This window comes from Nasonia vitripennis, assembly GCF_009193385.2.
Source record: "Nasonia vitripennis strain AsymCx chromosome 1 unlocalized genomic scaffold, Nvit_psr_1.1 chr1_random0009, whole genome shotgun sequence".
Taxonomy (NCBI): domain Eukaryota; kingdom Metazoa; phylum Arthropoda; class Insecta; order Hymenoptera; family Pteromalidae; genus Nasonia; species Nasonia vitripennis.
Window position 1 is genome coordinate 176,522 of NW_022279596.1, and position 14,088 is coordinate 190,609.

Sequence of the window (14,088 nt, forward strand, 5' to 3'; positions counted from 1 at the left end):
CTCTACGAAATTTCGTCCAAAAGTCTACCGCGCGCACCACCGTCGCGTTATATAGAACACGGTCGATCGGAGAATAAAATTTCGTCCCGACGGTTCGCTGTACAGTTAGCCATCGAAATAAAGCTCCTCGACAGCGCGAGCATATACGAGAACTGCCCGTATGTGTCTTGTTGCGTCGGCCGGGAGTATCTAGTCGTCGTTGTGCACGACCGCGACGCGGCTTGTCTCTCCGACGGATAATCCGGCCGCCGCTCCACGAGGACTCTGTCCGTCGTCGTGAGGCATGACGAGCTTACCCACCTTGCCGGTAAGCAAAAAAACATGACACCTTGCGCCAATTTCATATTCAGCCTGCAGCAGTCCGCTTGTGCCGATGCCTTTTTTTTCGAAGCTTGCCAAGTGCTCTTATTTTCAATTCCTCATCCCCGGCCAATCAAACCGAGCCCTCCTCCCACGTTTTTATTCATAAGTATTGCCCGAGACTCGAGATGAGCGTTGGTTGGGTATGCGCCCTAACCTCAACGAAAACTGCAGCAGAGATGCAGGGCTAGGGCAGCAGCCGTGCGGGTATCCCTGGTCGTCGATCCTCTCTCCTCGCGGTGTCAGCGGCTCGTCATAACGAAAAGGCAAGCATATATCTAAAAACGGAAAGTGCAAAAATACAGCGGACTGGCTCGGTTGCATAATGCGCAGACTCGCTGCGGCGGCGTGTACCTATAGACAAGGAGCGTGAGAGCATAGTTCGTTGGCCGTTGCGTCGCCTCAGCCGCCGCCGCCGCCGCTGCAGACTGTGACGTCAGGCGACCGATGACGTCAGGCATAGCTATCGGTCGCGAATTAAAGCTCGCGCTGCTCTCCGGCATCGAAGGAGAGCTCGATCGTCCCTCTACTGGGCCAAGCAATAGAGAGATATCCTTGACATAAAACCTACTTGCAAACCGCCTATACCATCACGTGCAGGACAGTCCATAGTTTATTCCCACTATGTTTCTTACTCAAAAACGTCATTTGTTAATTTTTTATAAACAATTATTATCAAAAAATCGCTTTTTTTCGTTTTTTTATTATAAAATGTAAACTATTGAAGCAATATTAATAGTGTCAACAGATGAATTGTAGAGAATTGAATTACGAAGAGAATGAGAGGTGGATCGACACGATTGGACAATTAGAACCGGAGACAACCCGGAAAAGCCGGAAAATTTAGCGTTTTATTAAAAAATTCATAACTCCGCCATTTTTTAATATTAAGAACTGAAATTTTGCACAGTAGTAGCTATTCATGTCTACTTTATGTGTGCAAAACATGGGCATTGTCGGATTAGTAGTTTTTGCACAATTCCCGTTTGAATTTTTTTTTGCAATATTTTCGCGGAGGGCTGGATGCGTTTGAGGTCGTCCGATTGAAATTTAGAAAACGGATTTGGAAACGTAGACGTGAACAGCAACGAAAGGTCTATTCTGATTTTTCAACAGAACGCGTTTAAGTGGGTGAAACACTATTGCGAACATGAGCAAAAACGGCTGAACGCGCGAGAGCGGTCGAGTGGCGGGGGATCGGTCCGGAGCTGAGGGCGAATGTATATATAGTAATACGCGCGCGCTGCGCGCAACTTATAATTCTTTTCAATTAATTATCTCAGCGTCTACTGCTGATATTTGATTGATTTTTTTTTTTTTTTTGTATGTTAGGGTATCGAAAACTGAGGTATTCGATTCTTGACTCAGATTTTATGAGTGATGGAAGAATAAGCTCCGGACCGATCCGGACCGGTCCCCCGCCACTCGACCGCTCTCGCGCGTTCAGCCGTTTTTGCTCATGTTCGCAATAGTGTTTCACCCACTTAAACGCGTTTTGTTGAAAAATCAGAATAGACCTTTCGTTGCTGTTCACGTCTACGTTTCCAAATCCGTTTTCTAAATTTCAATCGAACGACCTCAAACGCATCCAGCCCTCCGCGAAAATATTGCAAAAAAAAATTCAAACGGGAATTGTGCAAAAACTACTAATCCGACAGTGCCCAGGTTTTGCACACATAAAGTAGACATGAATAGCTACTACTGTGCAAAATTTCAGTTCTTAATATTAAAAAATGGCGGAGTTATGAATTTTTTAATAAAACGCTAAATTTTCCGGCTTTTCCGGGTTGTCTCCGGTTCTAATTGTCCAATCGTGTCGATCCACCTCTCATTCTCTTCGTAATTCAATTCTCTACAATTCATCTGTTGACACTATTAATATTGCTTCAATAGTTTACATTTTATAATAAAAAAACGAAAAAAAAGCGATTTTTTGATAATAATTGTTTATAAAAAATTAACAAATGACGTTTTTGAGTAAGAAACATAGTGGGAATAAACTATGGACTGTCCTGCACGTGATGGTATAGGCGGTTTGCAAGTAGGTTTTATGTAAAAAAATCAATCATTTGAAGCTCTATTGCTTGGCCTATACCTATAACGACGTAGCCAGCGCGTCACCTGCGCCGCGGCGTCACATGCCTACGCGCTCCATCGCTACGTCAGTCATTGCGTCATTTGCTGCAGACGGAGGTTGAAAATCCGCAAATAAACCCACCACCCGGCGAACCGGGAGCTTTGCTCGTGTCGTCCTGCTGCGCAGGAGACGACACATGCTGCAATATGTGCGCGTATAGATATACGCGCTTGCAGTGCTTGCACATGCGACACCGGAGGGTGATGCGCGAGCCACGCGCGTCCACGTGAACGCTTTTTTACGACTCGACGGATGCTGACGTAGTGTCCCCGATTCGATTTTCATTTATCTTTTAAAGTGCATGTATTCTCGAGGACTTGGCCTGTGCACTTGCGGCAAGTTTCGATTGCTGCGTAGAGCTGTCGACATTGAACTACTCCGTCGCGTGCTCTTTGACCTATTCAGGTATACTTGCACTGTGTAAATTGTGTCAACCGTGTCATGTGACACACCGACACGGTATCTTAATTCGTAGGCAATTCTCTCTTATAAACAGCCTTAACCATGTAATTATTTTTATGACAAATTCTGTGAAGCGGAAGCTGTGTTCGCGAACAAAAATATTCATGGATGAACTATTATATTATTTTTTTGTTATTTATTCTCTAACGATTGTTCATTTATAGCAAACGACAAACTTGAAATTTCGAGTGTTCACCATACGGTTCCTTTACTAAAGCATAATTACGTTACCGTTTCGTAAAAAATATATATTTAAACATTTCGAAGAGAATCTGTAGTTATATGAAAGCACATTCTTTCAATGGAATGTGAGTAGCCCGCGTAGTTTTGATGTTACTTAATTTCAGATTTTCAGTGTAGTTTAAACCTGTTCTAGATTTCGAAAAACTTACTAGTAACGCGTGAAATTTTCTAATAGTTAATTTCACGGCTTTATAGTTTACAGCTATAATAACATACCTTCCCATATAAAAGTATCGAAGTAGTGTAACCTTTGCATTCGAAATCATTTTAGAATTATCGAAAATTAAATTCAGGTAGGAAAATTAATCTTATGCTAAATAAGAAAATTTCTTCATAGTTAAATCTTATATTCATATATACATTCTATATAGCTATACATTTTCAAAACAACCATTTCACTTATTTTTGCCATTTTTGCAATACCGATCTTATTCTTGCCAAATTCAAGAAGAAGTTGGCCTCACGCATTGAATACCACGATAATTAACACTGTACAGTGGGCCAACTGGCAACTTCGACATTTCTGTACTTGTGGCATTCGTCGGGGGTTAGTGTGGCGTAAGGCAATCGTACAATGTTGATGTCGTAGTCAGAATTGACGAGGAGCGTGTTGAAGGAGGCGCCGACCTTCCATGAGTCGTCGCGAGACGCGCCGGTTATAGGATTGGGCTCGGAACATCGGGTTTTTGCCAGGACGCACGCAGTCGTGTTGACGAAGAGTTGGGCCAGGTGCAGACTCGTGCCGCTAAAGCCGGGCATCAGGCGAGCGGCTTCTAGAACGCACTCGCGTATCTGGAGAGTGCAACAATCTTGAAAAACTTCCAACAATTTATGGTGTTTTTGTGCAAGATTTTTATTGTTATTAGAATTGTGTTAAAAAAATAGTTTTACTTAGATTTTCATAAGATAAGTTATGGAAGAAATTAAAAATTAAAGAAAATATTGGATTAAGTTGATCATTTTAATATGGACTAAAGCTTGGAATTCTAAATTGTTAGTCTACTTATGAAACACAGTCAAAATAGAAAAAAAAACGTTCATTTCTACAAACCGTACTTACAACTATTATTTACACTAACAATAAAGTATATACATCAAAAGTTCCCAGCACATTTCTATCCTATGCATCACCACTTCTTGGATTTATAGGTTCGGCTCCAGGTCTGACAGTATTAGATTCAATACTTATTTCTTTAATAATACACACAACGTTGCTTTTGTGAGAGACGGCCCAGATGCGTGAAAGTGGAGCTGCACTTCTTAAAGCTAACATTCGTGGTTGAATTTCCGTAGGTGTACTCTGTGCGTTATTTAAAAAACAATTTATTTTGCAAATCGAATGTGCACACATAATAGAATAAAATTGTATGATACATATAATATTGTGTTCTTTTCCTTCAAAGATGAACAATACTGACCAGATTGTCTTTATTGACTTGCCTGACGCACTCGAGAAACGAACAGTACACCAAAGTTGGATTCACGCCGTTGCTGATAGCCGTCGTAGCATTCTGAAAGCGAATTCAAATGTAATCTGAATATTAGATACGCACAGATGCAAACATGCACGAATCGTGTCAGCAATATTGACCGAAATAATACGTATCGTACATAACTTGAGTGCAACCCATTACACGAAAGATAAACTTACGCTGAGATACTGCGTACAGTGTCCGTAGTTTGTGTTGTTCAAGTAGTTATTGGCGCAATTGGCCATCGAGAGCAAGAGCGGATATCCGGACTGATGACTGGCCGCTCGGAAGAAGCAGCCGTAGCACGCATCGCGATTCATTGCCTTATTGTCTTGCGACTCGTTGCACAGTTGGTTCAGCAGCTGCATTGTTTTTACACTGAAATTTCATTAATTTTACAGCCTCGTGATAATTAACTCTCTCTCTCTCTCTCTCTCTCTCTCTCTCTCTCTCTCTCTCTCTCTCTCTCTCTCTCTCTCTCTCTCTCTCTCTCTCTCTCGGACATCCCGTCCTTCAAGACGGAGACGCTGAAGAATTCATTTTTCATCAGCGCCTCCTACCTCTGGAATAGCCTTCCATCTCATCTTCGCAACACACTATCCATATCACACTTTAAATAAGCAGCTAAAAATTACTTCTTCAATCTGGAAAACACATAAACATCACACAAACATACACACATTCTCATTCATCTCATTTCACTTCATTCCATTTCACACTCTTCACACGCACTAGCACCCTTACACAAAATTTTTATTCTTTTTATAATATACTATAATTGTATATGTACAATACAATGTACAACAATAAAAAAACAATTAAATCTAAAATCTAAATCTCGAAAGAGCGAAAGAGCGAAAGAGCGTATAGTTAGAATAGACACGAGCGTTTCTTCTTATTATACTTACTTGGTGACGCCCGCGAGTTTCAATGAGCCGTCGAGGAACAAGGATAGCACACCGCCAATCCCGAAAGACATCGAGGCAGCGAGGGCCGCCAGAGCGCAGATAGCACTGTTTCCGAGCATAGCCGCCCGCGCGCGAAACTTTCTGCTAATCTGCCGGGAAACTAGGCGACGATGCTCGCTTTATACGCTCCTCCTCTCGCTGATTCCCGATAAACTTGTTCAGGAGCGTGTTGCGTGCGCTTTTTTCTCTTCTCTCGCGTTTTTCGAATGCGCGCGCGAGTGATTATGCGACTTGTTGATTAAAACAATGCGCATCTTTTTAAAACCAATAAAGTTGTATCGAACTGCGAGATCTTGCGCTGAGGCATACAGTTGGCGTAGAACGATATTTTTTACCTTTCAAATTAATTCGCCTTTTCACTTTTTCAATTGAGCATCTGGCACAAGTTGCAGCGGCGCCGATTCGATCCACGCGTGTGCCGTCGGCGCAAAGATGCAGCTGCATCTCTGCCCGCGTCCATCGTGCGGCCCTGCGCCGCATCCATTATTCGGCACGTTATATATTCCAGTGTGTTTTTTCATATCTGTCCCGTACATCCTGCGCCACACGCGAACTGACCCCGACGTTCATTGTCGCACGCACGTGAAATAAAGGTGCGCGAGCCTGCACCAACTGCAGCGCGGAGAAACTGCAGTGCCGCGCTAATTGCTGAAAAATAACAAGCGCACGCGAGCCGCGGCTACACGCAGAGATGCGATCTTTGCCATCGATGCGGCCGCAATTGTCCGGGTTTCGAGGTATTGTGAAGAGAAGAGATCGGATCTGCAGCTGGACGAGCTCACGCACACGTGACGCCGCTACAGGGCCACTGGGCGCAGGTGTAAGGTGGCAAAGCCGAGAGAGGAGCCCGCGCTTTCCGAGCTAATGCTTCTGCACAGTGTACACCTATACCGGACTCCGCAGCTCGAATTATGGGCTGGACGCTTTGAGAGAAAAAAATTGCGCCAGTTTTAAACGTTCCTTCGGCTCGCTACTAAATAATGCCCTTTTGCCTGAATTTCTCTTTATTTACGAACGTGTACGCACACATGCATTATTTAAATTTGAAATAATGAAATTTCACGCCCAGTCTTATGCATTCTTTTTTATTTTTTATCAGTGATAAGCATGCAACGGTTTGAAAAATGTACATGCGTATCACCGCAGAAAAACGGCCTATGTACACTGTCGTTGTGAAACATCATTATTTCAAGTTTAGAGTGTATTTATGCAGTTGCCTAGTTTATTAGACGAATCATACATTTTAATAGTTTCATAATTATACAGTGACTTAAATTTTATAAAGAAAGCCTTCAGGCGAAACTTGATGGTTAGACGTGATAAGATGGAACTTTACGAAAACCATCATCACTCTCGCACTCGCACGTAAATATTTCAACACGACGCAGCTTCAACAGCTATTTCGAGGCATACGCAGTCCCATACTGCACACTATGTAGGCCAAAGTAGTGAGGGAAATATGAATGGTGTGCAGATCGCAAAAAACATAAAGCCAGCAGCGATCGCGTATGAGCCGCACGAGCGAAAGTGGAAAGTGGGCGAGTGGAGTAGAGGGTCGGTGCAGAGACATGAGGCCGCTCGAGAGCTGACCGACGTTGCGGACTATAGCCCACGGGTCGAGTCGGGGGATGAGGAGGGGGCGCAGGTGTGGACACGCGACGTCGCGTGCTACTGTACACATATATATATATATATATATATATATATATATATATATATATATATATAGCCGGGGCCACGGTCCGCTACCTGCACCTACAGCCATTCGACAAGTCTCTTGTGTGTGCGGGTGTGTGGCCGAGCTCCGCTTTTTCACTGGGTCAATCGGTGCAGCCCGCGACTTCCGCCGCTCGTCGAACGAACCGGAGACTTTTCCTTCTTTTCACGGCTTCATCCCGCTGTGTTTTTCTGATGCGATGCAGGAATTGTGCATGTGTACACGCGTTGTTCGAGAGCGAGACTGTATACTTTTTTGCAAATAGAGTGCGTGCACGATGCTGGAAACGACTCGCAGGGGAAAACGCAGTCGAAAGAGGTTACATGGTATCCGCGCAGTCGCGGGTACTTGTACAGATTTTTTAGGGGATAAGAGTCGTTATTTACACCGTGTAAAGTCGGAGAGACACGCGCGGGGGGCGGCTCTGCACGTGATGTTCACTATATTATATATGTTTCACTATATTATCGTTACACAACAGGTAAGCATGAGCCGTCTAACTGAGACTGACGTTTCGAATTTATTTTGTTACAATGGTGCAATTTACTCAGCTTTTATTTTAAAGGCTTTACTATCCAATTTCTGTGTGACGCTTTTCTGCACATTTTGAAAATTGCTCGTTAAACATACAGTGCTGGCATACTCCCTTGAAACTCGAACCTATATATAAAACTACAAGTTAAATGATGTGCGAAGCGTGTATAAATATAAAGGAATGCGAGATGGCACGTTTTTGTCACCATTTTCAGGTCGCGAATTTGGGAAGTTGAATGAATCACAAATTCACCTTACAGGCAGTGACAAGCTAACAAGTATATTTTGGCAAATCTTCATTGTAACGGTAAGCATGCACATGCTAGTCAAAATGGCGTGGCTCATCCTCTGGTGCATGGGCCGTCACATATAAAATTATTAAAGCATTTAAACGAAACAGCTTGTTAAACGAATAGCTTGTTACACTAGAATCGAAATTTATATTTTCAGTTATGTACTAAAAAATAGTTCGACCGAGTAAGCTTTTATCGAATCAATAATGATTTGGCAAAATAAGACTGCAAGCATTCCACAATATCTAATATTCTGCAAACGTGACCCATACTGTCATTTTTCAGACTTTCAATACGTAACTCTTAACAAGCGTTGCGTGGTCGCACGAGAGAGGAAGGCATATGTTAAAATCAGCGCCGATTTTTAAAACAGATAAATCATCGCTGCCAGAAGGAGGAAAATTCGAATACATTAGTCGGCAAAGGGGATTGAAAAATCGCCCCATTTAAAAGTAATCCTCGCCAGCGGCTCACACTGTCAGGCCGAATCCCAGCGCATCGCGCGGTGAGAAGAATGCGATCTAAAAATGAAGAGCTAAGCAGTTTGTAACTCAAAGCCTCGATCTCTCGGTCTCCGTCGCTTGGCGGTCTGTCGCGATACGTCTTCGGCGTATATCGTTATGCAGTATATAGCGCGGCGCGTCGCGTCGAATTACTAGAATTACATAAACGCAAATAATTCCGTGACTCGCACTCTAATTTTGCTACTCGAGGATGCACTCGTCTGGCTGTCCGTCTCTCTATCTCTCTTGTCGGCTTGTTGGCTCCCTCCTTCGCACGCTCCTTCGCACGCTCCGATCTGTCTTCCCTAACTTTTTCCGCCGACACTCGCGCGTGCATCGAGCGAAGAGCGAGAGAGCCCACTTGGAGAATCAATGCGTAATGAGAAATCGTCTGCAACCAAAATATTTGTCTAAAAATACGCTTGGCTAGCTCCCGTGCGGAATGAAGAGTAATCAATCTATTATTTATATTTCATAAACAACAAACTATATGTATGAAATGACGAACTGGGAACACCTTTGTAACAAAAACGATAGGCCACTAGCAATTGCGAGTATTTGATCAATTCTCATATTAAAAATTAACACACATTTTATTACTTATTTTTCATCCTGCTTGAAAGCACAGCGTGCTCGTAAATCTCGTGCAAACTCTTCACCAAACTCTCATTCTCTCAATCTTTCTCGATACCTCTTTCCTTAATTCTCCCTGTCTCGCTCCCTCGCTTCCTCTCTAATCGTCTTGATCACGCGGCGCGGCTGTCTGGCACGAAAATAGCCCACTACGTGTGTTTTCCCGTCTCTAGAGCTGTCGCGCGCGTTCTGGCCCACATTCCACGTGTCGCCTTAGAAAAAAACGGCGCCTAAGAAGTCTTTCCCCTGAATAAATAGTCGATGAGCTCCCAAAGCCATCGTGGATGGCGGCCTCGTCATCCGACGCAATACTTCTGTCCTCATTTTTCTTCGCAACGGCAGTAGACCTATTTCGATTATCTTTTTATGATACATTATACTATTAATACTATGCCGTTATTATTTATTTGCGTTATAATAACAACAATATTAATTTATAGTTGCTGTCGATAAAATTATGCAAACATTTGTAACGCGATGATTCCTAGATAAATAAACGATTTCGATAGAGCGTAAAACATATGGAAGCATCCGCACATGGGCGGTAACGTATTTTCTCCGTTTCGCTAAGCTGAAAAGACGCGCGTTACCCCACTTTTTACTGATGTTGACAAATGATTTGTTTTTGCCGAGGTCTCTCGCACAGTATACGTTCCAAGTACTTGGAGTCGGTAACAAAGCGGTTACCTTGATAGCAAACGTTCGAGGGGCGTTTACTCGGCGTATTCGAGTGTGAAATATCGGTATTTTGTCGTAAGATTATCTACCTTTTATATGATTCCATAAATGTGTGCTTATAACAAAAAGATTTCGAGCAATATTTAGTATTTCTAGACAGCTTGTTAAAATAGTCGAAATTTCGTACTACAAGTAGATATTGACTATATTCAGTCAGACGGTTCACAAAACGTAAATATCTCAGTAGTTATATCTTCGTGAAGGGTCAAATAAATACGCTATTAAATAAGTCAACCACAGGACAGTTTATTTTCGCTAAGAATATACAATAAAGTGTACAACTCTATTTGTTGTCCCTTTGAGTTGCCAAAAATAAAATCGTTTTGAATTCTGAATAATAAAAAGCACTTTGAATAATTCAACCACGCGTTCGGCGCAATCGAAATTGCGCGAAGACTCCAGAAATCGATGTACCGTCCCAGTTCGAGAGTTCTAGAAATTTCACGCACACGCAAAAATCGCGGCACATCATCTTCGCCATCCACACGCGCGCAGAAAGAGCGAGCAAGATCCGGGCGCGGATATATATATATATATATATAGCCCATATATATATATATATATATATAGCCCATATTCCGTGAGCGAGAGCAATAACGACATTAAAGCGAGCCGTAAATGGCGTTGAATTTTTAAACCGTTGCATATCGATCGCTCGATAAATAAGCCAGCGCGCGGCCGATGAAGGAAGCATCCGACCTGTCGGCTCGTATAACGCGTCAGGAGATGAGAATAACGACTCCCGACGGACTTATCGGATACACACGGGCATGAATGCATCGATGCCGCTCGAAAGGAGGGTACATCTGGGCCGCGTGCTCTCCTCCGCTACACTCGCGCATATAATATAATTGTAATCAGGAGATAATGAACTTGCAGTTGGGTTGGTGTATGGCAACGAAGACGCTGAGAAAAGATTCGCGCGGCGCCTGCGAGGATTATGCGATTTCTGCGAAGTGGGCGAAAAGTCGCGACGGCCGGAGGCTTGCTCGAGGCGGCAAAGAAGGGACGAGAAAAGACGAGAGAAGCCGCCGAGGGCTGGGAGAAAGAAGCGCAGGGGAGGAAAGGGCCGTGGCCGACGGCCGGCGGGGAACTCGCAGAGGGGTGGAAAATCGAGGTCGAGAGCGGAAGAGATGTAACGCGGTCCGGTGGTGGGAGGCTCGAAGCGTAGTAGGAAGGCTGCGGTAGGAGTTCCACCTACGCGCCGGTAGTAGTAGCAGTAGGCACTCTCGTTGAGAGGATCAATACTCCAACTTTCACGGGCTCACGAGGGCGGCGCAGGACTGTGTAACTGGGCTATGCGGCCGCCCCGAGGCATAGCCTCGATTTTGTCGCGCTGCATTTCTCGATGCGCCGCGCAAAAACAAAAAAAAGCAGTCGCGGGCCGACTCGTATTTTCAAACTCTCGTGCCGCGTTGCCCTTTTTCTTGGCTTTCCGCCCCATGAAACTTCCATCGACGTCCGCTTTTTCGACCGAAGCCCTGCGTACTCGAGCTTCGCCGTCCGCGTGCGGATTTTCCCGCCATTTTTTGCCGGATCAGGAATTTTCCCATCGCGTTCTTCTAAGCAGTATACCGCGAGCTCGGGAATTCCAGAGCTCGATCTGCGCAGTTTTGTCTTCTGCGTTTTGCCTTTTGTTGCGTGGGTTTTCGTCGATGTTGCGCTTTTTTACGAGGTTTGGGAATTCGCGCTTCGCTGCCTTCTAGAATTTTTTAAAGAGTGATAGTTTATCATCCATCAGCATTTCGGTAATAAAAAGGCAGAATGCCAATTTATCCACATAGATAATACCTTTGCATAAGATTTCATCATTTTGAGAAATCTCAGCGTCGGGGAGTCCTGCATCAGGATTGCGTTTTCCTTCGCAAACCGAAATTGAACTTCGCGGATGAAACACGTGGCCGCCCACGCGCCGGAAACATCTATTTCTCATGATTTCCACTCCTTTACAAGTCTTTCCCTCGAATTCGCCTCCATCTTATTCTACGGAAGCTCTGTGCTGGCAGGCACAGGCGAAGTTCATACGGTAAGTACTGAAAACTCCGCGAGCACGTGCATCGCAGGTGCGCGGCTTACACCCCTCGTTACACGTCTGCTTCGATGCGACTCGACGTACGCCTGTCATTTATTCACAGAAATCATTAGTTCGAAATATTCATGAGAAAGTGCACGTACACGTGCGCGGGACTTGGATAATTTTTTCCAATGCCGTCGCACTTCCGGCTTTATTTCACCGCGCAATTTCCTGTCGATACTTCGATCTGAACAATCACGCGCGCAGATGTCTCGCGGGAAAAAAACGCGAGCGAAAGCTCCCTCTAAATAAGCGACGCGCAATCACTCCCTTCCCGGAAAGCCGGTAAAAAGTTGCATGGCTTCCCCGAAGCAGCGACGTGCAGTATCACGCACGGCAATCATCGCCGCGGTGATTGACAAAATATTGACACGCATAATCGCCGCGAGCAATGCTGCAGGAATTACGATTCCGGGAAGAGTACAACGCTGGCTCACTCTCCCCGCGGCTACGGCCCTGGCTGGCGCGCGTAACGTGACGTAGTCCCCGCGGTGGGGAGGGGCTGGCTGACGTCACTGGTCGATAAACTCGCCGGGCGCGCGCGCGCACGCGAGATACTATGCCGTATCTAGTAAGTACACCCTTCCGTTAGTCGCGGCCGCGCGCGGTGGTCGGTGGCGCTCTCTCAGCGGCGCACCGCGTGCGTCTCCTATTATTTCTCGCGGATTCCCGCCCCCCATCCAGCTCGATGCGGCGTGTTTATCTGCGCGTTTTTATCGGCTCGCGGTCTTTCCATCCACACCGATTTATCTTGATTTTTCCCGCCCTTTTTTCACGGCGAAGTACAGCTCGCGATTTCGACGGCGCGTGCGAGTGGAGAGCGACCGCTGGAGAGCTATCACGCGATGCGGCGACGCGATTAGGCCGACCGATTTATATTTTCCCGCCCTTTGTCACTCGCCGGGGAATTCCCGCCGGAGAGTCGTTTGTTCCGCTTCTCTCCGGCGGATCTTATCGCGTGCCGCCTGATTTCCCTACGTAATAACACTTATATCCCCGTGTTTATGCTAATGAGAACAAGGGATACGTATCTCTCTCTCTCTCTCTCTCTCTCTCTCTCTCTCTCTCTCTCTCTCTCTCTCTCTCTCTCTCTCTCTCTCTCTCTCTCTCTCTCTCTCTCTCTCTCTCTCTCTCTCTCTCTCTCTCTCTCTCTCTCTCTCTCTCTCTCTCTCTGGCTCTGCGCTCGATGGAGATTTATTCGGGCGGTGTATTCAAATGCCGTTTGCTTAGGACAATTAGCAAACATGCAGAGGAGTGTATAGGCGTGCGCGAAACGGAGAAACTGCTCGTTGCGTGTACGTACACGCGTTATACACTTTCCTCCCCTTTTGCGAGAAAAAAAAGTGCTGAGGATCGAACCCTTGACCCTAACTTTCTTCGACCCCAACCTTGTGCCTCTATGTTATGCTCGGGGCCAATTTTACTTCTAGAAGGTTGTATACTTTACGGCGGCTGCAGAGCGAAGTTGAAATAAGGGGTGTCTCCGCTTTCTGTCGCCGACGAAGTTCAGGAGACGGCTATTTTTTTTTTTCGACTGCACAGTGTATTTAGAAATACTGTTGTAGAAGATTATAGCATAAGATCAGAGGATCAATGAATAAGAATTTCGTCACGCACATAAAGAAGTCTGTGGAAGATTTAGGAAATCAAAAGCCGGGGGATTAAAAAAATCGCAAAGCACACACACACACGGCTTGAAATCGTGATTTATGCGCAGGGCTGAACGTGAGATCCTCTGAAATCTCTCTTGAATTATAGTAACGCTTCTCTAATACTATCTGCACCTCTCGGCAGCTCCCTTCTTTTCCTACGTTACATAAAATAAGCTGATCACACGGTTTGGCTTCTGCTAAAAACAGTATTTATGCCGTTTGTCCAAGAGATCATGGAGAGAAAGGATAGGCCTGCACACGTATACGAGTATACTCCATTGACGGATTTCGAGCGTCGGTTG

The 14,088-nt window shown here is 45.0% G+C and overlaps 2 protein-coding genes across 3 annotated transcripts in view; one reads left to right on the forward strand and one right to left on the reverse strand.

Annotated features, from left to right (window-relative positions):
- The first annotated feature begins 268 nt into the window (after positions 1–268).
- The window catches only part of LOC100115534 (3-phosphoinositide-dependent protein kinase 1), a 212,367-nt gene continuing 198,547 nt past the window's right edge, over positions 269–14,088 (forward strand). The window contains exon 1 of the mRNA XM_031933242.1: positions 269–307. Coding sequence (XP_031789102.1) covers positions 284–307 — 24 coding nt within the window. The 5' untranslated portion in view covers positions 269–283. The remainder of the gene's footprint in view (positions 308–14,088) is intronic.
- On the reverse strand, positions 3,529–6,054 carry LOC100679399. Of its 2 annotated transcripts, none has more exons than XM_032601387.1 (5): positions 5,583–6,054; positions 4,854–5,052; positions 4,643–4,713; positions 4,263–4,502; positions 3,529–3,994 (listed from the first exon to the last, which is right to left on the reverse strand). In XM_032601387.1, the coding sequence occupies exons 1-4, from the start codon at positions 5,699–5,701 to the stop codon at positions 4,469–4,471; spliced, it is 423 nt and encodes a 140-aa protein (XP_032457278.1). In that variant the 5' UTR covers positions 5,702–6,054; the 3' UTR covers positions 3,529–3,994; positions 4,263–4,468. The 2 variants fall into 2 exon arrangements, with proteins under 2 accessions (XP_032457278.1, XP_032457277.1); XM_032601386.1 differs by having other exon boundaries at positions 4,621–4,713; positions 5,583–6,036.

Excerpts from the sequence above, each read along its gene's own strand:
- LOC100679399 (XM_032601386.1), bottom strand. The coding sequence starts at position 5,701 with ATGCTCGGAAACAGTGCTATCTGCGCTCTGGCGGCCCTCGCTGCCTCG. Across the intron at positions 4,714-4,853 it reads ACTGTACGCAGTATCTCAGC|AATGCTACGACGGCTATCAG; the intron begins GTAAGTTTATCT and ends ATTCGCTTTCAG. Across the intron at positions 4,503-4,620 it reads AAGTCAATAAAGACAATCTG|AGTACACCTACGGAAATTCA; the intron begins GTCAGTATTGTT and ends AATAACGCACAG.